At 40.3% G+C, this 23,656-nt stretch overlaps 2 protein-coding genes across 15 annotated transcripts in view; one reads left to right on the top strand and one right to left on the bottom strand.

Annotated features, from left to right (window-relative positions):
• The window catches only part of CLVS1 (clavesin 1), a 93,213-nt gene extending 92,064 nt beyond the window's left edge, over nucleotides 1-1,149 (top strand). The window contains exon 5 of the mRNA XM_054190677.1: nucleotides 1,062-1,149. Within this exon, the coding sequence (XP_054046652.1) occupies nucleotides 1,062-1,149 (88 nt within the window). The remainder of the gene's footprint in view (nucleotides 1-1,061) is intronic.
• The window catches only part of ASPH (aspartate beta-hydroxylase), a 124,636-nt gene continuing 101,421 nt past the window's right edge, over nucleotides 442-23,656 (bottom strand). For 10 of the 14 annotated variants that reach the window (XM_054190663.1, XM_054190667.1, XM_054190676.1 and 7 more), the window contains 4 exons: nucleotides 18,521-18,656; nucleotides 17,581-17,672; nucleotides 12,590-12,723; nucleotides 443-6,588 (listed from right to left, as the gene is read on the bottom strand). In XM_054190663.1, the coding sequence (XP_054046638.1) occupies nucleotides 6,438-6,588; nucleotides 12,590-12,723; nucleotides 17,581-17,672; nucleotides 18,521-18,656 (513 nt within the window). In that variant the 3' untranslated portion in view covers nucleotides 443-6,437. Of the gene's footprint in view, nucleotides 6,589-12,589; nucleotides 12,724-17,580; nucleotides 17,673-18,520; nucleotides 18,657-23,656 lie in introns of all 14 variants that reach the window. The other 4 variants (XM_054190668.1, XM_054190675.1, XM_054190673.1 and 1 more) reach the window with 2 other exon arrangements.

Genomic DNA, 23,656 nt, shown 5'->3' with positions numbered 1-23,656 from the left:
TTTAAAATCATACTATGCAAATGCTGTGGCTGGGTGATTCTACCCCTACCTTTGAAAAAGTTCCCTTTTTAGAAGCTCCCAATTCAGAGAGTGATTTTACTCTAAAGCTCATTGCCCACTCCAGTCTGGGAGGCAACTCCTAGCCCAAACCATGGAGGATAACAAATCTCTAACAATAAACTCATCAGTTCCCCCTTCCATAGCTCAGTGAGCAAACAGTGGGGCACACAGACCTCAGAAAATGTAATAGTCTTGAATTTTTGCTACTAGTTTAAGCCCATACAGCTTTTTGTCACTGCAAGAAATTATGATGCTCCACTTTCTCTAGTGTTTACTCATTTTTTATTATGTGGGGGTTTTTTTGTTTTTTTTTTTTTTTTTGTCCATTAGCAGCAAAGGAAAAACTATGCTTCCCACCTTGACGACAGAAATTAATTTAAAATGGACTAGCCCTGAATAAAGCTCTCCTTCAGAGGTGTAGACAAGGAGATAAAGATAAGTTGCAGGACTGGGCACATCAGAAGCTCTCTAGTTGCGATATTAATTCTGGCTTCTTCAATGATCGTGGGCAACTCGTGAAACTTCTGCCCCTTAAACTCCTACATCAGTAAATTGTGATTTATCTACTTGTCTTTCTCAAAATTTGTAACAAGCATGAGCTGAGACTCACTCCTGTAAGCGCTTGTATAAATGACTTTGCTTGTGCAAAGTATTCCAAAAAGCAGTGACATAAGCAGCTTTGCCTAGGAAGACATTAAGGATCAACAGATCTCATGGTCTCTAAAAATCAGGCCTTTAAGTTGCTGAGTGCGTTTGGCATTATGGAGAGTTGCTAAGTGCTAAATATTTGGAAAGCATTTGAGTCACGCAATGAGTCACATCCCTGTTCATATTCAAAGGAATGCTTCTCAAATTCCTTACGTGTTCCACAGAAAAGAAGTAAAAAGCCGTAAGGATGAAAACGGACAAAAGCAAAAATCAAGAAATGAAGGAAAGGGACTCCAGGAAGGTGAGTGCTCCTGCAGCAGCCTTCGCTAGCATGTGTGTCTTCTCGTTTTCAGGTCCCAGTCAGTGGTGGAAGCCGGCACACTGAAACACGAAGACCAGGGGGAAAGCGAGAACACTCAACCGCTGCTGGCTCTGGACTGAGCTCCCACGCGCTGAACATACACAGATACATTAACAGACTTCCACCGTAGCAGAAACCCACAGAGCACATCACACACACACGCACGCGTTTTGCTTGAGAACAAGTCCTTCATGTTTCTTGACCAAGTAACAACTGTCACCAGCCATCTGTCCATGCGGCCCAACGCTGAACAAAAACTGAGAAATTTCTATTGACGCAGGAGTCTGTCCATATACAAAGAATTTATCTTTTTTTTTTTTTTTTTTGACTTATGACATTAAAATATTGGAAACGATGGGACTGCATTCTCTGTTTAAGGGAACCAGGGTGTTTCAGTAGAAGTTTTCCTGAAGCCTCCGGCAGGGATGCTTTGCTTTAAATAAGTGAAGGTTATATGTGTTTTAAAGAAATGCATCTCAGATTTAAACCTTGCGCTGTAATTAGCAGTTTAGTCTGGCTCAGAGGACAGAAAAAGCAGCATCTATTGTTCAAGTTTTACAAAAAGATTTTGCATTAAAAAAAAAGAAAAAAAAAATCAGTGCCAGCATAACGCCATACTACATGACAATTTGTGACTGCCTCATCCATGCTGCTTATAAGGGGTCACTTATTTCAGTATCCAGCAAAAATTATTCTTAACTTTTGAAGCCCTTATAAAACTGTCAGCTTAGTGGAGTTAGTTGCGTGGGCACCAGACGCACACAATTTGAAATGCAATTATTTAATTTTAACGATGTGTTTTTTCCACAGGCAACTCGGGAGCCTATTAGATGTGTGTGTGCGTGTGAAGGGGGGGTGCTAGGGAGACCCATTGGACACATTCACCAGTGATTAATGTTTCAATCCAGATTGTTTCATTTAGGTCACAATTGCAAATGAAAGCTCTGCAGAGCCATTTACCCACTTCCCTCCTGCAGTCAGCGAAAGGTGTAGAGCCAGAACGGTACGCTGACTGCAGATGCAGGCTGTGGTTAAAATGAAAAAGGCAAACTTAGAATTAATTTTTCAGTACAAGCTTCTGCTAGAAGGAAATGTGGAAGAACAGAAGAACTGAAATGCCAAAGATCAGTTTGTTATTTCTCTATTTACTCTAGCTGCAAAGAGAGTCCCATCCCTTCATTGAAACGGAAACCAGATTAAAGAAATAAAAGAAAAATCGTTATCAAATTTCATGTGCAGTGACTTTATTTCCTAAAATGGTTACAACCACTGTACACACCCTTTAGTCTTCAATTAAACTGCCATACATTGACAATTTGCTAGAACAAGCGGTTGGCAACAACATATCAAAGGTAGCAGTGTAAACCATATCTATAAAATGAGATGATAACGGGCACAAGAGTTTTTAACGTGCCTCTGGAACATCCACTGAATTCAAAAGTGATAGACTGAAGTGATGATATAGTTCAGCCGGACATGGCCAGACCAGACAGATGGATTCACAAAACACTACCTTTATCTACAACATTTTATGCCTGCATAGGGCAGAAAGGACATCCTGCCAGATCCTATCAACACACTTGGGATTTACCCGCTAGTACTTGTACAAAATAGCCTCCTTCAGACTAACCACCTTCTGCAGCAGCACGTCATTGATACAAAGCCTGGCCTCCATGACAGAGAGTGAGGCCTATCTTAAGGCAGCGGACGGTCCCAGCAAGGCAATACAGGAGTCAGAAAAAGCAGCAGAAGCTTACAGGAACATTAAACAAATAAGACTACTAAGCCCATGTATCTTTGGGATTTCTTCCATTCCCCCTGCCCTGCCATTACCACCTATTACAGAGAACTCCTGGCAACAGGACACGGCTCCCTTCCCTTCCCTGGGCTCACGAAGACTCACAGGCATTTGGATTTGTCACAGAGAACTTGCTTAAAGCAGAACGTAAAAAACCAAACAGATAAAAAAAGACAGACATTGGCTGTTATACCGCAGCATTAATGAAGAAATACTTTGGTTTATGATTTCTCTCTGTCAGTACTCTCACCTCCACTGCCACCGAATCTTTGTGATGACCTGTTACAATCACTGTTCGTTCAAGTGGGACTTGTTCTGCCCAAGAAGTGCAAATATCACTGAAGTCTAGTCCTTGAGGATTAAACCTCGCAGAGGATTAGAACTACTTATTTTCTTTAGCTGTGACATGAATAAATACATACGATGCCTTGTATATAACTGTATTGAGGCCTGTATTTAACTGTAGGATCTTGTACAGACTCTGTGCTTACAAGCAAGGTAACTACAGGCAGGGAGGAATCCACCTCCTAGCATCGTGATGAGTACATACTGCCTTACAAATGGGAGACTATATTGCCCTTCTCTGTCATTTCCCTCTGTAAATAAATCTAAAGGAAAAAAAAAAATTATTAAATTGACATGGTTCTCCATTTAAAAACATTTCCATTCACTTCTTCCATTGGCATTTCCATTGTTGAAAAGGTTTTTCAAGACGAAATACTGGTTGGCAAACAGGAATACTTAAAGTAATATGCCACTTATTCACTGCATAAATTTCTGTAGTTTGCTCTATATATCCTCCCCACATAAATTAGCTAATCCAATAACTGTAGCTAACAAAAAGATATGCTCTCAGCTCCTTGACAGGTGGGCATAGAGTGCATTCACTTCAGTGTTACAGGAGCTGTTGATAATACACCTTGTCATATTCAAAGCACTTGAGATTTTAAATGGCCAATATGTCACTAGACAATTTAATAAACAGTGCTGCTCTGGCACACGCACATCTTGGGTAGATTACTTTGTATCTATTTGCCAATTTTATCTATTTGCCAATTGCAATCAGAAAAAGTGTGAGACTTCAAAGGAACAATAAAAAAGATCTGACGGACGGCATGGATTTTTATAAACACAGCTCCAAAGCTTTTACCACTCCTTTCATATTTACTCTGAGCTACAGAAACTAAAATGCAACATTAATAAAAATATTCCTAAACCACAAATTTTGGTTTAAACGGTTCTTGATTCCTTCTTTACAAGCTATGTCTTTATTTTAGAGAATTACAAAATAGCTTCTATTTTTGTATTGCTTGATCGCTTTACAGAGGTACAAAGTACAGCTTCTGACTAAAAAACTAACAAACAGATTTAAAATACCTTTTTTATTATGATCCCCCCAATAACGAGTACCTATTTCCAGTTTTGCACATGATTCTCCTAAAGATCTCCACAAGTATTTTTGTATTTTTTTAAGCATGAAACTTATAAATCTTTTCAGTTTTCATGATGATTAACTGAGAACTGTTACTTTCTTGTATATTGTGTGTTGTCGCAGTGTTATTTTTGATACGGACAACAAATTAAAGCCTAATTATCATAGCTGCCTAAAACTGACTCTTGGTCAGAGAGGCTTTATCAGTTTAATAGTCACAAAGGAAATTAAAGTGCACACCTCCAGAAACTGGTTACACTAATTTATGGTGCAATCACCACGTGTTACATGGCATTACAAGATTTAATTACCTAGTAAAATACAAAATCTGAAAAGCATTCAGTTTATGGGAACGCAAAGCTCTTATCTGTATTTTGCTTCAGCAGACGTGGCATTCTGGTCACAATACTTGGGTACCATGATGTGGTCTCTGCAGTACAAAACCACCGAGCATTAAACAAATAAGATGATTGTTCAGTGTCTTTTGGACAACAAAGCTGAAGCTGTGGAGACTAAGTGACCTCAGCGTCTCCTTGCTTAGTGTTTGTCTCTCACAACCCTTGGTAACGATGCCACTGCTCTTGACAAGCCCTGAGCATCCTATCACACCCATCCACACCCAGCTGGTTTTGCAGGTGAGTAGGTGACAGCCAGCCATAACCATCATCAGTGCAACCTCAGGTCCCTCTTTCCTGTTAGCGCTCTGAGAAGTTAACAGCCGGGGGTCCTGCACCCTCCACCTCCCATTAAACAACACCGACCCAAAAGACCAGCCAACTGCTTAAACATCCAAACAGCTTGCTTTCTTGAAAATAGATTCTGTATGGCAAATACAGAGCATACTGTAAACAGTACTCAGATAAGACTACTTCAGCATTGTGTCGTACATTTCAGGACAAGGAAAATGCCATTAGTTCAATTAAAGGATCATTCTAGCACTCCGTAGGATGCTGGCAGCAGAAGTTAATACAAGTTAATAACATGAAGCTCTTTGTCTGCTCTGCATTCTGGCAGGACACCAAGTTAGACCTTGCCCTTCTACCCAAAGCACAAGAAATTCTTTTTTTTTTCTGCTGAATGACCACCCAAGGGCAGCCTAGAAGGAGCCCCTGGAAGGGGGTGCCCCAGACTCTTGCTGAGTAGAAAACGGATATCACAACACAAGCTTTTGTAATGATAGGAGAAACAGTAGTTCACTACATAATCCTAAGAACTGTCAAGCACTTTAAGCTCTGAGCCTACAGATGTCACGTTTGCTCAGCTTCTTCCAAAATCACATTATCAAACTGAAGGTTGCCTGCTAACTAAGAGAACTATTTTGTTTTAGAAGAACAAAGCTTCGCTAAGCAGCTGATTATGCAAGTTTCTGTTTGCGTTTCTAGGAAGGCAAGAGAAGGCCACAGTTGGCAAAAATGAAATCTGTTCATATATAGTGTTTTCTTTCTGCTGATAGCTAGAGATGCACTTACATATACATTGTTTTTAAAAAATAGTGGTTGATTAAAGAAGATTTGTTCATAACTATGCTAGAAAAATACAGTTACTCAGGTAGAAAAAATACAAAACACACGTAACCCATTCACATTATCTACAGTTGATAATATAGGGACATGTTCTATGCCTAAAGCAGCTAACATTACAACTGCATACCGATTTTCAAAGTTGGCTGTGTGCATATGTTTATAAATATCTTACATGTTGCTTCCCAGATAACAACCTGGGAAGTATTTCCTGGACTTGGAATTGTAAATCTTGTGCCTGAACATGGCTGGGCAGGTGACTGACTGGCTGGTTTTGTACGCATAACATAGACGTGGCAAAAACAACTGCACATTCCTCAGTTTGAAAATCCAGACCTATTGCTCTTCGGCTGACAACGTTTGTATTTTCAAACTTGCAGCCGGAAAAACAATACATATCAGTGCTGTGTCAGTGTGAAACAAAATATGGCTTTTTTTTTTTTTTTTTAATTCTTTTTTTCCTTTTTTTAAATCAAGTCCTTTGTGATTGTAGAATGCCGCCTTTATCTCTTCTAACCCTTATAATACTAGTATTCTTTGTATGCTGGATAAATTAATCCTATTGGCATACTCCAAAGGAGTTAAAGCTCCTCTGCTCCGCACATCAGAAGGAACCCCTTAAATAGCAGGAAGGGTGCGTCTCTGTTGTGCTGATAACTCAGGGTGCCACACATCCACAATGAATATCAGGCGGTAACTTCCAGCATCCTGCCATACTTCATGTTCGAAAGAGTCATCAAAAATAAGAACTTTCCCTTCTTCCCAGGTTCTGCAACACAAAAAAGAACAGGCGTTAGTGTAGTATATGAAGCGCCGTGGAGCAGGCAAGCTATACATCAGCTCTGAAGATGCTCTTTGACATACAAGAATGATTTAAACAGTATATTTTTCACAGTCAGGATTTTGCTACCTAATACAAAGAGACTGGAGTAACAGAGTTATAATTGAAATAAACTACAGAAAAATCAGTCCAATGGATCTTCATATTACTGAGGGATTGTTTCCTTCACTCTGCATAGTCACGCCCACATACACAGTCAGACATTTATAATTTATTATTTATATATTTTTAATGAGTTGAGTCCAATAAGCAGGGAGCATGTATGATACTGGTTCAGTAATCAACTTTTCTGCATTTCTAGTCAGATACATACATAATGAGTGACAGAAACTGAGGGAATGACCAGTAATATGGTCATATGGTTTGAAAACGAAACATTAAATCAACAAAACATTAAATCAATCTGCTTTTTCTAAAAATCAGAACAAGAGAATCAGGCCCGGATCACGCTTATAATTGTCTTGTCCCATAAATCCATCCAAAGCACGGAGTCTAAAGATTTTCCTTCAGAGGAAGGCTGCAATGCCATAGTGTACACTGGCTTAACTATACCATTAAAGCTGAACCGGAAGGATGAGACCACACAACTTAAAGCCTTTCTGCTTGCCAAGTAGAGGCAGAGCAGATCACTGAATGGACGTAAGTACCCTGTGTGAGTGTTTATTACAGCGTGGCAGAGCCAAGTTTTAACAGTGGTACTTCTCCAAGATCTGTGCCTTTGTTAGGCACAAAAAGGGACGCACATGATTTATTCCAACTGGCTTGGTTTTGAGCACCTCCATCATTTGAAAAATTAAGAAAATTACTAGATTTAAAAGCAATGCCAAGAGGCAATGTGGAAGGAAGAGATTAATTGTCAGAAGAATCAGTGTGTCTATCAATTTTATGAAGAATCACAGTACGATTTAGGTCAGAAGAAACCTTGGAAGGGCATCTGGCCCAAGCCTCTGCTCAGAGCATGGCTCACTGCAAAGTTAGATCCAACTTCAAGGCTGGATGAGATATCTCGGGTTTTTGACTAGTGGATTTTTGAATATCTGCAACCATGGACATTCTACCATCTTTTCCTGTGTTTCACCAACCTCATTGTGACATTTTCTTTCTATCTAGAGGGAATTTCCTTTACTGACACTTGTGTCCATTATGTCTCATTCTATAACTGCTAGAAGAGTCTGGCACTGTCTTCTGCAGAGTCACCCATTAGTAGTTGAAGATCGTAACTAGGATCCCCTTTAGCCTTCCCTTTTTCAGACTCCAAACAGGTGAGCTTCTCCTCACCTGTTGCGTGCTCCTCTCTCCTGATCATCTTTTTAATCCTCCACTCTAATTTATCAATGACTTTTCTTGTACTGAAGAGCCCCAAACTGGACACAGTACTCCAGAGGCAATGTCTTGTGTGCAGAAGAGAGGGGAAAAGATCGCTCCCCTCAAACTGCCTCCTACACACTTAATAACACAGTCCAGTACACGCTTAGCCTTTCTCAAGACAAGAGCACATTATGGCTCGTGTTCAATTCATCCCCTAGGACCCTTAGGTTCTTTTCCTCAAAGCTGCTTTCTATCCAGTCATCATGCAGCCTGTACTGTTGCAAGGTGTTGATCTGTTGTCAGTTGTAGGGCTTTGTTGAACTTCAAGAAGTTTCAGCTGGCACACTTCTCCAGCCTGCTGAGATCTGGAGTCATGATTTTGAATAGAGGTTTAACGCCTGGTTAAATGCATTCCTGATACTGTGAAAAATCGGCAACTGATCAGTGACCACAAGTGATAACGTCACAACAGTCCAAAAAGTCATTGTGCTGGTCAACTGTTGCTGCCTCTCAGATCTCAATCTCACCTAATGTATTTAGACACAGCAGCTGATTATGTCTTACCTGGTTTGTCTATTTTGTTTTGCATGCATGAGGCAAAGCAAATTTATTTTGCATTGCAGCACGACAAAAGCATGGACCTGATTATACCCTTACATTATATCCCTTCAGGTGGGACTGGCAGAATAACAGTCAGTCGAGGCACTATTGGTCAAATATTGCCCCCTAAAGCCTCTCTACAATGACCTTATAATCAAAATTGTTAACATTATCTTTTAGGAGCTGAAGCAGCCCATGAGGATGGATGCCCTTAAATGGAATTAGGAACTGTGAACAGTAGTAATGGTAAAGAAAAAAAGATCTTGCCATCAAAGATGGAAATGCATTGCTTAGCTCATTCAACTGTGTTCATTCACACAGAAAACAATTTTCTTTTTTCAAAAACAGGGTGAAAATGAGGTTTAGACTCCCAAGTCATCTCAGTATTTCAATTTTTAATTCAACAAAAGCAAAAATTAACCATGAAAATTATGGGATTGTGCTGTAATGTTCTGAAGAGAAACAGAAATTGAAATTGGATCATTTCAACTGAAATGATCATCTAATCATATTTTAAGCAGAAGTAGATAAACCAGAAAGCATAACACAGTAAAAAATTAACAGTCTTACACACAGACATCAGCCTTGAAGGCCTAGATAATGAGCTTTTTGCAGGTTTCATGTATGATCATACGTTTTTTCTGCTACCACATCAGCTATCTGATAACAAAATTGTTTTATGTCATACAGAGTCTCTGCTACTGCACTGAAGTTACATTGGTATTATTCAAGTCAATGGGAGTCAACCAGTTGCAATGCTATAATATGGTAAAAATCAAGAAATCAAGCCGACTTTGGGGTTTTTTTGGGGGGTGTTTTTTTTTTTGTTCTGTATGAGCTTTGGGGATTTGTTTTTGGTTTTGTTTGGGGGGGCATTTTGTTTTGGTGTGGTTTTTTTGTTGGTTGGGGAGGGGGGGGGTGTTGGGCTTTGAGGGCTTGATTTTTATTTATTTATTAATTAAACCAAGCCTGAAAAATCCTGCCCTAAATAGCCTGAAAGTGCAGCTCTGTTAAGGACAATAAAAACTCCAAGCACCCAGATGAAGTAGCTTCAGAGGTTAAAACCCAGGATCTATCATTTCCATCATAATGGCACGGACTGTTTTGCACAACAAAGCAAAAGTCATAAAGTTGACAGAACTATTAGCCCCCTTTGAACAGATTACAAACCTCTCCATTAGCATGCAAATCAGTATTTTCTAGAAGCCTTCGTGGTGTGAGAAACACTTCACAGCGGGACCAGAGTGACTCAGGATAACCTGAGTCACTTTGGGGTAGTTTCTATCTCACCTGTCGGGCTCTAGCGTCACCTGTTACAGGTGAGATCTTGGACTGGCTGCTGCATAAGGCTGTAATTCTGCACCTTCATTTCAAAACATGATTACCTTGTCTGACAGAGATGTTCGATTTTGATAACTAGATATTACTTACCTACCATTTTTGAAAATTGTACCCTACACTTTACAGCGTACACTTTACAGACTTCAAAATAGCCCAACGACCTAAAATGACTATAGCTGCACAGAATACCAATGAGGTGTACCGGCTCCTAGCAGCTGCAAAAAGACACTTCTGCAAGTGAAAGAGTAAAACACAGTAGGAGACAGAGCCGAGTTTCCTGTCCATCAAAGGATGAATTGCGTCATAGAATCATAGAATGGTTTGGGTTGGAAGGGACCTTAAAGATTGTCTTGTTCCAACCCTTGCCATGGGCCGAGACACCACCCACCGGGTGGCACAGAGGTAACTGGGCACAATATTATTATTATTTCTGTTCTCTAGCTCATACACGCAGCAGCGGGACAGAAGAGGCCTGACCCTGTATGAAGGTACCTGTATAAAGGTACGCTACCCATATTTGAGAGCCGTCTCTCTTATTTGAAACCACTAGTTTGCCACTGCTCTGAACCACTAGGAGGGGAGAAATTGAAAAAGCCCAAGGTACGATTTCCTCCTGGCACCGTTCCGTTCCCTTCCATGGTAGTTCACCCACCTCCCCTTTCATGAGGGAAGAGATGTAAGAAAAAAATCCTTCCATTGCCATCAGTAGACACACTTTCAATGCTTTCAGGGAAAATCCTGCCTCTGATTCTGAATGTAGAGCTCTTGCCAAAAGCAACTAAAGTTAACACATTCCAGCACAGGCTGTAGTCAGCTCTTGAACGTTTTACATCTCTAATGAGCGAATCCCATGCATAAGACTGAGCCATGTTCAGGAGTCCGGACACTGAAGTGCTTGGTCTGCAGCGTACCAGCAACAGGTGTTTCTCCACTGTTGATTTTGAGGGAGTGTTGTACCAAGGAGGAGGTCGTTAAGTTCATTTTCCACACCATCTTCTGTTTGGGTTAAGGCAAAGCAGGGTGCCAGCCGTAATACTGGGTGGTGAGCTGTGGACACCTGCTCTCTTGGCAGCAGATCAAAACCACCACTTCGTTCACACACTCACCTAATGGCAATGCCATTCGGTCACCACCAATCGGAACTCACAATACTGTCCTAAATTGAAAAGACTCCATGTCTCCATATTAGTCCTGTAAGCCTGTTAGCTACCTTTCCCTCCATCCAAACATCTATCTTAAACTTATTTTGGATATTGGATTGGAATGCTGGAAGCAAGCGTCCATCAGTAACTAGATGTAGGCAGTGTAGATTATAACACCGACTGTGACAGCTTGTTAAACAGACTCTATGTTGGCAGGAGTCTATAGTGACAACATTTTTTATTATTAACTGTTCGATACTTCTGTCCTCAGAAATTCTAAACATTTCTTGTTGCAGTTATTTTCAAATGTTCTGAAAAATATCTTTGCTACATATTGCGGTCATGCTGACAAGAGTAGCATTTCATTTCTCAGTATCATTAATACCATGTATTAATGATACAGGTACGTTAATACCATGATAAGAATTCAAAATTGATACTGTAGCACTCAGATGCTGCAGACAAGACACAGAATCTTCCAACAATATACATATAGATATTAAGCATCATTAGAATTTCACAGAAGATTCTGAAAATTAAGTCTGTAAGCAAAAAGCAATATAGTTAGTACTACATTTTCATATCTATGTTTAATAATATCATGCAAAGCCCTATCACATTTGCTCTTATTTCCTAGGGGAGTATATGCCCTGATTGTTAATGTATAACTATTGCATTTTATTTTGGTTTTTGCACCAAGCACACAGAGACAAAACTGGTCTTCAAGTCAGCATAATTTTTCCCTAAGGGGTAAAAATTCTCACTTAAAATGCACTTTAGAGAAATTTTCTACCTGTGAACTCATAGAATCATAGAATCACACAATGGTAGGGATTGGAAGGGACCTCTGGAGTTCATCTAGTCCAACCCCCCTGCCAGAGCAGGGTCACCCAGAGCAGGTTGCACAGGAACGCGTCCAGGCAGGTTTTGAATGTCTCCAGAGGAGGAGACTCCACCATCTCTCTGGGCAGCCTGTTCCTCCAAGCACTTCACAGATGTGTTCACCTTCAAAATAACTTCAATAGGAATATTTTAAACTGAATTATAACAAATAATACTAGCTAGGAAGGAAGCTTCTGCAGAAATACAGGAGTATTCTGTAATGGTGGTGAAAAGAGAAGTATAGCTTAGTCTCAGTTTTTGCTGAATAAGCCAAGAATTCTATGCAAAAAAAAATTAATCAAAACAAATAGAGGTACCCTGTTGGCAAGTATATTGAACTGGCATTATAAAAGTAAACACAGAGAGACTTCATGGACTAGACTCACTGTTATTTCCATGCTACAGCAGAGAACAGCAGCTTTGTCTCCCAAGATTCTTCTGCCATTGTTTGGCAAATGATATTTATATGTTTGTACCAAGAGTTAGGGTGTAAATTGTCTGTTTGATGAAATATATTATACCTCATGATCAGTAAACACCCTTTTTTTCCTTTTTTTTTTTTTCTTTTTTTCTTTTTCATTTTATTACATGCAGTCCTACCCCTCCCTTCAGCCTTGAGGAAGGTGGGAAAAAAATACCAAAAACTCAAAGCATACCTGTTTTCTTGGGCGCACCGAATTCTGCAGCCTTCCTTAGGTATAACCAAGCCCAAATGCATCCTTAGCCGACAATTGGTGGGCCCTGTGTGGGGCCAGACATGAGTCCCCGGGTGCATGATAGAATATTTGATCTGCAAGAAGAGAGAAGGCGGCCTTCAACACATTTAGCTTCACAACCATACTGCTAGGAGTTCAGGACTTCATTACGTCTCATCCTTGATGACGGGCTAAAAGTACAATGTCACCTTTTGTGAGAGTCTCAGCAACAATCGTGATTTCTCATGTCTCAAAGGCGTTCAATACTACAAGAAACACGTCTTGTGAGGTGTGTGTGCATGTGTAAAAAGCGCATATCTTTAATTTTGATTAAAATAATCAGTATTCATATTTCAACCTGAAAATCATTATCTCCAATCAGAAAAACACCTTCTTTCCTATGGAAAGACTTACAGACACTCATCATTTAAAGGGATGGACCACAGGAGACCCAAGGCCTGTGTTAGTCACACTGACTGGTCCCTTTCAGATGACAACTGGCTTGTGACAGTCACTGTCAGCCTTGGCTGAAGCAACCATGGGATGGTGGAGCTCAGGATCGTGAGAGGAGGGAGAAAGGCAAAAAAGTAGGATTACTACCCACAGCTTCAGGAGAGCAGACTTTGGCTTATTCAGGGATCTGCCGGGGGAAAAATCCCATGAGATAAAGTGCTGAAGAGAAGAGGGGTCTAGGACAGCTGGCTGATTTTCAAGGATCGCCTTGGCCAAGCTCAAGAACGGTTCATCCCCACATGCAGGAATAATGGAGACCCAGGCAAATTGAAACACAAAAAGGAAGCATATAAGAGTTGGAAGCAGGGTCAGGTCACCCAGGAAGACTGTAGAGACACTCTCAGAGCACACAGGGATGAGGTTAGGAAAGTCAAAGCTCTCCTGGTGTTGAATCTGGAGGTGGAAATGAAGGGCAACAAGAAATGTTTCTACAAATACATCAGCAGTAAAAGGAGATCTAGGTAAAATGCGGGCCTGCTGATAAATGTGGCAGGAGATCTGATAACAAAGGACATGGAAAAGGCTAGTCAATACATGCTGTCTTTGCCTCAGTCTTTACTGGTATGACTGACCTTCAGGAATCCCAAGTACACAAGACCAGTGGAAAAAACTGAAGCAAAGACAACTTACCATCACTGGAGAAGGATCAGGTTAGGGGACAACACACTGGTCCATGGGTCTTGATGGGATCCGCTCATGAGTGCTGAAAGAGCTGGATGCTGTTGTGAATCCACACTCAATAATCTTTGAAAGGTCATGGCAACCAGCAGAAGTCCCTGAGGACCGGTAGAAAGCAACTGTTGTTCCTATCTTGAAGAAGGGCAAGGAGGAGGATCTAAGGACAAAATATATATATATAGGCTATAGGCCACTCAGCCTCACCTCAATCCTGGGAAGGTGATGGAGCAAATAATCCTGGACACCATTTCCAAACACATGAAGGAATAGAAAGTGATTGGGAGCAGTCAGCATGGATTTATGAAGGGGAAATTGTACTTAACCAGCTTTCTGTGGTGAGATGTCTAGCTTGGTGGATGAAGGGAGTTTATCTCAACTTTAGTAAAACTTTCAACACTATCTGCCATAAACATCCTCATTGACAAACTGATGAAATAGAAACAAGGTAAGCTGACAGTGAGGTGGATGGAAAACTGGCAGTTCAGCCACGCTCAAAGAGTTGTGATCAGAGGCACAGAGTCCAGCTGGAGGCCACTCATCAGAGGTGTACTCCAGGGCTCAATACTGGGTCCAACACTGTTTAATAGATTCACAAATGACTCAGGTGACGGGACAGAGTGCATCCCCATCAGCAAGCTTGCAGGTGGCAGAAAGTTGGAGAGAAATAGCTGATACACTACTTTTTTTTTTGCTGCCATCATAAGGACCTTGGTAGGCTGGAGAAAGGAGCAAACAGGAATCTTAAGATGTTCAACAATGAGAAGTTCTGCACCAGGGCGGAATAACCCCAGGTACCAATACAAGCTGGTGGACAGCTGTCTGGAAAGGAACCTCCTAGGAAAAGACTGTGAGGTCCTCATAGACAACAATTTGAACATGAGCCAGCAACGTTCCCTTACAGCAAAGAAGACCAACAGCCTCCTGGGCTGTGTTAGGGAGAGCTTTGGCAACCGGTTGAGGGACGTGACCCTTCCCCTCTACTCAGAGCTGGCGAGACCTCTTGAGTGCTGGGTCCAGTTTTGTGCGACCTTCTATGAGAAAGACATGGACATACTGGAGCAAGTCTAGTGAAGGGCTATAAAGATGATTAAGGGATTGGAGCATCTGACAAACAAGGGGAAGCTGAGAGAGCTGGGACTGCTCAGCCTGGAGAAAAGAAGGCTCAGGGGGATCTTATCAACATATATAAATACCTGATGGGAGGAGTGAAGAAGACGAAGGCAGGTTCTTCTCAATGGTATCCAGTGAAAGGCAAAGAGGCAATGGACACAGTTTGAAACACTGGAAATTCCATTTAAACATAGGAAAAAACTTTTTTGCTGCACACTAGAACAGCCCTGAGAGGCTGTTGAGTCTCCATCCCCAGAGGCATTCAAAACCTGACTGGACACAGTCCCTAGCAACCTGCTCTAGTTCATCGTGCCTTGAGCAAGGGGCTGGACTAGGTAATCTCCAGACGTCCCTTCCCACCTCAACTCTTCTGTGATGCTACAGCAATGCAATGGACAGGAAGCGCGAATAATGCACGACAGTTGTGAGAAGCATCTTTTCAACTGAGGAATCTTCACATAAGGTTGGATAGGGTAACTTTGATAAATCTTTAGGTTTAAGGTATTGTTTGCTCTCCAACTGTAACAAAAAAAAAAACCCAGCAGAAGAGTGTGTGTCTAATGCCTTGGCCATTCCCACCATCTGAGGTTTCAGCTTACCAGCAGTTTCTTATGACAGCAACTGTAAGCTCCAGTGGCCACGGTGAACACAGAGGCTGCAAGCCACCACCTCTGCTACACTTGATTGCCTTGTCAGAGCCTAATGCAATGCAAATAACTGGCTATGCAGGATAGCTAACAATACCCCAGAGAAACAATTTTTTAAATGCTAATATGCCAGCATTGCGGAATGATTACTGTTGTGTATGTTATCTGTCCACGCAGATCAGTCTAGATATGTCTGTGAATTATACGTATGCGCTATACATAAATAGTCCTGAACTAACAATGAGTTATACTATGGTTGTAAGTACGGTGGTAACTCCAAAGAGTTAAGAAATGCCCAGAATTACTGCTTTTAGTTTACTGCTATTTTTAAGAAGAATTATATAATTTTTAATAATATGATCACTTGCTATTGTTCTACACACTCTCTCAGCAGCATTGAGCAGGTACTTGATGATTTTAAATTTCTTTTCTCTTTGTCAATACATGAGGTGCCCAAAGCATCCAAACGGTCTATCTACCACAGAATTCCTAATTTTCTGATTGTGTTTGTTCCTGTTGCTTCCAAGTGCTTCAGTTTGTGAATAGAGATCAGGTGACATTTTAAATTTAATTTACCAGTAAGAATCTGAGGCACACCTAGCATAAGACCAAAATTGTCCTAGGCATCCCTTAATATTGGATGTAAAACTTAAGACTTCTAAAGCACCATTTTTCAGATTTTTTTACATTTTATATGTTCAAAACATGACTACAGCTATAGCTGTGAATACACAATGTTTCCACAAAACATACCCTGGTGATAACATGTGAGGTGCCAAAAAATGATGGACAAAATAGTAGCTCTCAAAGAGAATTTGCTCTCTGGGATAGATCCATTTTGGCTACAGATGCCACAGAAAGCAGTTTTCTTGCTGCTAGCCACTCTGAGTGTGATGACCTCTCTCATCAGTTGTATTCACTACAACCAGCCTTTGCAACAAATCAATGAAACAATAGCCTTGTTCATCCCACAGCAGTAGCCATCTAGTGCGCTTCTGTGCATCAAAAGTGAGAGTCTGGTGAAAAAGCTGAATGCCTATTCTCAAGGCTCTGAATTAGGATTGTGCTAGCATCGTGTTTTCCAGCTTTCCCATCCTTAGTTATGCGACATGAAGGTTATTCTCATGTAATCGTTACAGATAAAATATAATAAATTGCAAAAAAAAGAATAATGAAAAAAAAGAAAAAAAGAATAACAAAAAAAAATAATGAAAAAAAAAGAATAATGAAAAAAAAAAGGAATAATGAAAAATTCTGTCCTACAGAACAACATGATATCTGTGTTGGGCCATTCATTCAGCTGCGCATGTATTGATCCACACCATGTAAGTCTACTGCATGATTTAATGAGGTTAATTTGTAGCCAAGTAGTCAGTGTAGACCAGGCACTTGAAACAAGCTTTGTTGGCACCCAAGGCCACAGCTCATGGATGTAAAATTTCCTTCCTTTACGTTTAGGAAAGAAGCACGCGACAGCAGTACTGTTGTTTGGCTTCCGCGAGGTGACTCTTCTTCTGTCTAATGCAGCCAGGCTGGGGTAGATGGTTGAAGTTTATCACAGTGAGAATCTGGCTCACTGAATTAGTCTTGTAAAGTCAGGTTCAGACCAGAAAAAAAAAAAAATATCATGTTAGAATGGACGTAATCCAACCTCCTGCTTAAAGCAGGGTTAGCTACGAGTCAGACCAGGTCATTTAGGGCTGAGGTTTAGTAAGTCATTACTTATTGATTGAACCACCCGTGGCAAATAACTACTCACCTACCACGAACTTCCTGGAGACACAAGGTAAAATGGCTCAACTAAAGAGTCCAGAGAAAGGCTTCAGCTAACATATTTCACATTGTATTTGCTGAAGGCTAAAATTGGGCATATTTTTACTGTTAACTTCATTGTGTGCCTGAGACACCATCAAATATACCAAGGTCATGCATCCCTCTATACACGTTCCTCATACCTGCTCCTGGCATGAGGAATTTGTAAAAATGAAGAAATTTGCCAGGTACCTGTCCTCTTCTGCAGCCAGTAGCTTCTGGGAATCTTTCCAATAAAGCGCATGTTTTCGGAACACTTTTACAAGCATTCTCATTTTTTCTTCCTAGTGAAAACAGTGGATGGAGCATTGGTTAGAGCAACAAACAAACATTTCCTTGTTTTCTGCTTTGCAGAAGAGCAACAAAGCTGTCAAAGAGCTGACGCTGAGAGACAGGTAAATATTATTATTCCCATTTTACAGATTATGAAACAGAAGTATTAACACATTGTAATATCAGAGCAGCCTACCACATCTTTGCTTTTAAATTTTTTGTGAAGAGCAGGCTTTCTAACATTTTTTAAACATGATTCTAGAAGTATAATCATTAATGAGGCTGCCTAGAAAAAAACCATGTAAAAATCCACCAGCATCATACCATTTCAACGCCAGGTTACATTTTGTTCTAAATTGCTTTTAATATTTTATTTTACAGTACTCTTTCATATGCAGAATCTTATAAGGATTTAAGGTCATTCCAATAGTTGGGCTTCCCGCTGCACGGCTCAGGGACAGGGCAGTGTACGCTTTTGCTCATACCATTTCTGAATGACAGATCTCACCTAATATTGTGTGACAACACAATATTAAGGATGTGCCACCTCCCATGTTCCTGCCTTCCCTCAGGCTGATCTGTACCATGCATTACCCATGCAAAGTGTTGGCAGTCTTGCCAGAAGAGGAGCATTACCCTCAAGGGATTCTTAAAAGTGCTTGGGGACAACGTGTTTCAGAATAAAGAACTCTTATTTACCGTCACAGAGGTCTCAGACACTATTTTACTAGCTCCCTTCTTTTGCAGATTCAGTGATTACAGAAACGGTTCTGGAAAAACTGTGTGGCTACTCCTTATCACACTATATTAATCCGAGAAAGTGAAATTGGGGAAAGAGAAGAAATACAAAACGTTTTACCTTGTTGCCATAAGGTAAACTGGCTCCAGTCTCCTTTTTCTCGTAGATTCTCATCTTCAGGCAGGAAGAGGCTTCTTTTTTTATCCATCACAGCAAGCCCCTCATCACGAATGAGCTTCCAATTTTTTTCTAAGGACTGTTGTGAGAGCCACATTACTGCACTGAGAACTCACTGCATTTGGCTTTAGTACAGTTTCTATTTTTCCCTTACCGTTATTAACTTTTTTTTTAATTTAAAAGCACTAAAAAAAGCATTCATCATCATCATTAAGTTTCTTTATATTCAATTCCCTTCTTACGCGTTAAGGCAGAAAAACCAACTTTCACAGCGTTCCTCAGATTCAATTACATTGAGATCATAACATTTCAGCAATCCTCAGCCTCCTTGCAGAGCAGGCCTTGCGTTGACTTGCTTTTTGATTAGCCTAAGGGCTCCTTAAGAGATAGTTTTGTATTGCAAGCTAGGAATAGTACTGATCTTCTCACAGGCAACACATGTCACCTGGAAGCACTCCTGTGACTAGAAAACCACTCACATAACCTGGAACTCCAGGTGCTGGTAGAACATCACGGTTCAACAAGTACAAATGTAAACAGGCCACTTAAGCTGACAGTTATGATTTAAACCTTTAAAAAGGTTTGCAAAGATTCGCTTGCACAGGTTGATGCTATTGAAAAAGATCAAATACAACTTGAAATGCCAGGTGATGATTTATGGATACAATCATTAAAAATCTGTAAGCTGCTTTGTACTTCATACATACCAAAACCACAAGATTGTAGAATTAAAAATTCTGCTCTCTGCTGCCTTAGGACATTATATTTGTAAAAATCAGATAGATCAAAAAACCCTTTTATTCTACCAATAATAAGTCATTCTAATGTTACAGCAATATAACTGAGAAACCCACAGTGTAACAATGGACCTGGATAAAAGTGACTTCCATTTCCCAGCTGCTTACTTTACTCACTAAACCTTATTTTGGGTGAATAGTTTTCATTTTTCCTTTGTGCTCTTGAACAAAGCATTGTTGTAAGACATTTTCAATCAATTTCATACCGAAAAGAGGCTAATGTGTGTTCCCACACTACGTCTTTATGTGATGTGTAAAGGTGAGTAAAACTCAAAAGTCTGTGAGACTAGGTGATATAACTGCCCTTTTTTAGCCTTAAAACTCCATATGGTTATTAGCCTTCCCCATTTAAATTAAACAGTTGCATTTTCCAGTTGAGTTTTTTCAATTAAGAGACAAGCTGATCACACAAAATAGGTTGCACATTGATACATCATAAAAGGCTCAGCTAGAAAATTCTGTCTATAATATAGCGACTTTCTCCCACTAGAACATTTTTAGGTAGGCTAAGATATAGGAAAATTAAGATTGCACTTCCGCTATTTCAGTACTTCCTTCTTCCTAGCACATTGTTTTTTCTCTCATCCATATTGTAAAGGGGAAGAGCACTGATCATTTTTTTTCTCAGCGCATTCACCTTATTCTCTCCCACTGATGGGTTCCCATAACACTAGTTTAACACTTAACATTAACTAGAAAAGTTTCTTAGAATCTCTTTGGAAAACTGACTTTTCCAAATGCTAGGTACGAAGCAAGACTGAAAATTTCCACCTGATCAGAGATGAATCAGTGCTCGTACTGATTCAGCGCTACCATATCTACAAAAGGAAATACCAGCTTGAGTACCTGATTTTGCACTGGCTGGAGAAGAGAAAGAAAAGAGTAACTTACATTTACACAGGCCTCAAGCCTAAGTGATACAGATCAACAAAACCGGAAAACTTTAAAAGATATTACAAGTGCTTCTCTGTTTCCTCAAACTACTCCTACTCCCTTGTCTGAAAAAAGATAAGAGGAAGCATTCATCCATGCAGACAAGATGATCCATGAAGAGCACTGGTGGCCCAAGGAGTTGCAGGCAACAGCTGCTTTGTCACCTCTAATCCTTCACAAGTGCCATGGGTTGAAAAATTAACCTCCAAAAGTGCATGTTTGTCCTTGCCTTTTAAGATTCCTTCCCTAACGTGTTAGATATGAAGTGATTTGAATACATATCATTGATTTTGAACTAGCTCCTCAATGTTTTAGACATAGCTCGCACTGAAATCAATAGCAACTCCGTAATCATGAAAACCTGGACCCCATCTATAAAAGACACTGACAGTGCTTTACTACGACTAATGGGCAACTCCCAAGTAGAAAGGAAGCACGGAGTTACAGGAGTTCAAACACAGATCAGCCTCGATCTCCCTGATTTTACAGACTCTTAGCATACCTTGAATGGCAAGAAGGCATAACACCATTAAAGCATAATGACTAAGTTCAGGGCTTGGACTTAAGGCTTTTGATCCAAGAGCTGGTATCTACAGAAAAAAGTTAAATACGCTTACGCTCCATAATACATAGGGATTCAAGCCTCAGGTTATAGCAACAAATTTATATTATATTCAGGGCAATATCCTGATTTCAAATGAAGAAATCAGGAGGCAAACAGCACTGGGAGCATGTGCGCTTGTTTCTCAGCAGCTGATTCACATAAACCTCCATATGTTTTTTTAAATACAGTTCCTAACAATGATGGAAGTTTACAGTTGCTTTACATCTGGCAGTAATGTAGATTTTATTGGCAAAGATGTTACTATATTTGAATAGGGATTTCTTAATATTGGTTTATTTTTATGTGTGACTATTATATTAAAAGAATCCGTACTCTGTGCTGCCAAACCCTTTCAATGCATGGTCATAAATGACACCGGCAAATATTAAGAGGTCACTAGTCCTCACGTGAGGCATAACTACTGACCACACATCCATTTTAGTCCATTGGACTATAAAATAAAATCATGGTGAAGACTTCAATCTATTTCACTTTGTTACTGGCACAGAGTAGGAGAGTATTCACGATCAGCTATTGTCTCTCTGCTGGGCAACGCTGATGACCTTCAAGTAAGGGGCAATATTTTAAACCTTTCAAAATAGATTCCTTGCACCCATTCGGTCACCCATAGTGCTTGAACATCAGCATGCATACTCATCATCTCTGCTCTTTTCAACACAAGGCTCCCCTTAAAGCATCCAGCCATGCTTTAAATGCATATTTCAATTTAATTTCTCCATTAAATATGAATGTTTAGCTATTATTATCTAAACCATTAAGGCCTAGCTGTCACTCTACAGAAAACATTATGGATATGTGCTGTTGCCAGTACTTTAATTCTCTTTCTGTGCTTTTCTTGCTGCACTTTAAACTTTTAATTAATAAAATCTAAGCCATCAGAGAAAACCGACACTACGAGATCTACTTTAATCAATCAGCTATTCACTGTAGTACATTATTGGCAAAGCATCCTCTGAGTCCTTTCCAAAAGTTAACGGACACAACATGAGGAAAGGACAAAGTTACCTAGGTCACAGAATCACGGAATGGTAAGGGTTGGAAGGGACCTCTGGAGATCATCTAGCCCAATCCCCCTGCCCGGGCACGGTCACCTAGAGCAGGTTGCACAGGAACGTGTCCAGGCAGGTTTTGAATGTCTCCAGAGATGGAGACTCCACCACCTCTTTGGGCAGCCTGTGCCAGTGCTCTACCACCCTCAAAGTAAAGAAGTTCCTCCTCATGTTTAGGTGGAACGTCCTATGCTCAAGTTTGTGCCTGCTACCCCTTGTCTTGTCACTGTGCAGCATTGAAAAAAGACTGGCCCCATCCTCCTGACACCCACCCTTTAAGTATTTATAAGCATTGATAAGATCCCCCCTCAGTCGTCTTTTTTACAGACTGAAAAAGACCCAAATCCCTCAGTCTTTCTTCATAAGAGAGATGTTCTAGTCCCCCAGTCATCTTGGTAGCCCTTTGCTGTACCCTCTCCAGAAGTTCCCTGTCCTTCTTGAATCAGGGAGCCCAGAACTGGACACAGTGCTCCAAAGGTCATTAACTATGTATTAGTTTCAGAATGATGAAAAGTCTCTAGCATCCAATGGCATTGTACCTCTCAATATTTTTTTTAAACAGGCACCAGACAGAAAAAAAATGCTATACTGGGGTTCTACAAAAGGTACCAGAAAATGACGCAATGACTTAGTAAGACTGTCTATGGAAAGCTATTTGTCCCAAGAGAGGAGGACAGGTTTTCAAAGATAAAAGTAAGGTTTGCTTTCAGCAGAGTTCAAACAAGAAAGAAAGAATTTCTTGAATCTCCAGACCCAAAGGCCTGAAATATTGTAGATCAGAAACATTAATAGAACATTTCTAGCTAAGTCACTTGACACACTCTTCCTAATTTAATGGCTTAAATCACCCCTTCCAATTTTTTCAAGGAAACCGCAAAAAACTTAAGCATTAACGGGCAGCAGCTAAAGAGATGCAAAGATCCACTTCCTTTTGGCACAGTAGCACTAACCATGATTTACCACCATAATACATGTCCTGTTAAGTGCTATTGAGATATTCTCAGTCTTTTTTTTTTTTTAAAGAAACTAAAAGGCAAGCAGGCAATAGTGAAGTAAAAAAAGTATGAGATTGTCTTGATCGCACCCATCAGGCAGTTAAACATGAGGCCTAAATTAGTTGTCTAGGCTTCTTTTTTTTAGTAAAGCAGTAGGAAAATTAATACCAGAAAGACACATGCCATCCTTAGATAGTTATTTAATGTAGTGAAAATTAATCATCCTCTGGAAATACCTCTTTTTTGACCTGTCAACTAGGACAATATGCCTCGTGTCTGTATAGCTACAGTTAGGTGAGCTGAACGCCCCTTAGAAGGAATTTACTAAACAGGGAATACCAAAAAAGACAAATTTTTTCTTCAGGTTTTCTGTGGAAAAAGCAAGGCACTGTCAAAATCCACACCTCCATCTCCAGTCCCAAGAAACCAAATGACACTTTACAACGAAACCAAGCCAGGTCTGTGCTATCAGATGCTACTGACCACAGCTGTGCTGGTTAGTGGAATGAACTCAAAAAAGCTGCTGGTCTGTCTTTAGCACTGTCTTGGTTAGCCACAAATAAACCCTCAGTTATTGAAAACAGCTTGTTCACATTTAACAACAAGTGGTGAACCAGGGAGGGAGGGTCAGGGCCTCCAGTGCATTGCCCTTCATACAGCATTTTCCATGTCAAATTCTA

Source organism: Rissa tridactyla, chromosome 2 (genome assembly GCF_028500815.1).
Source record: "Rissa tridactyla isolate bRisTri1 chromosome 2, bRisTri1.patW.cur.20221130, whole genome shotgun sequence".
Lineage (NCBI taxonomy): Eukaryota > Metazoa > Chordata > Aves > Charadriiformes > Laridae > Rissa > Rissa tridactyla.
Note: the sequence above shows the minus strand (reverse complement) of the source record. Positions and strands in the feature narration are given on the sequence as shown.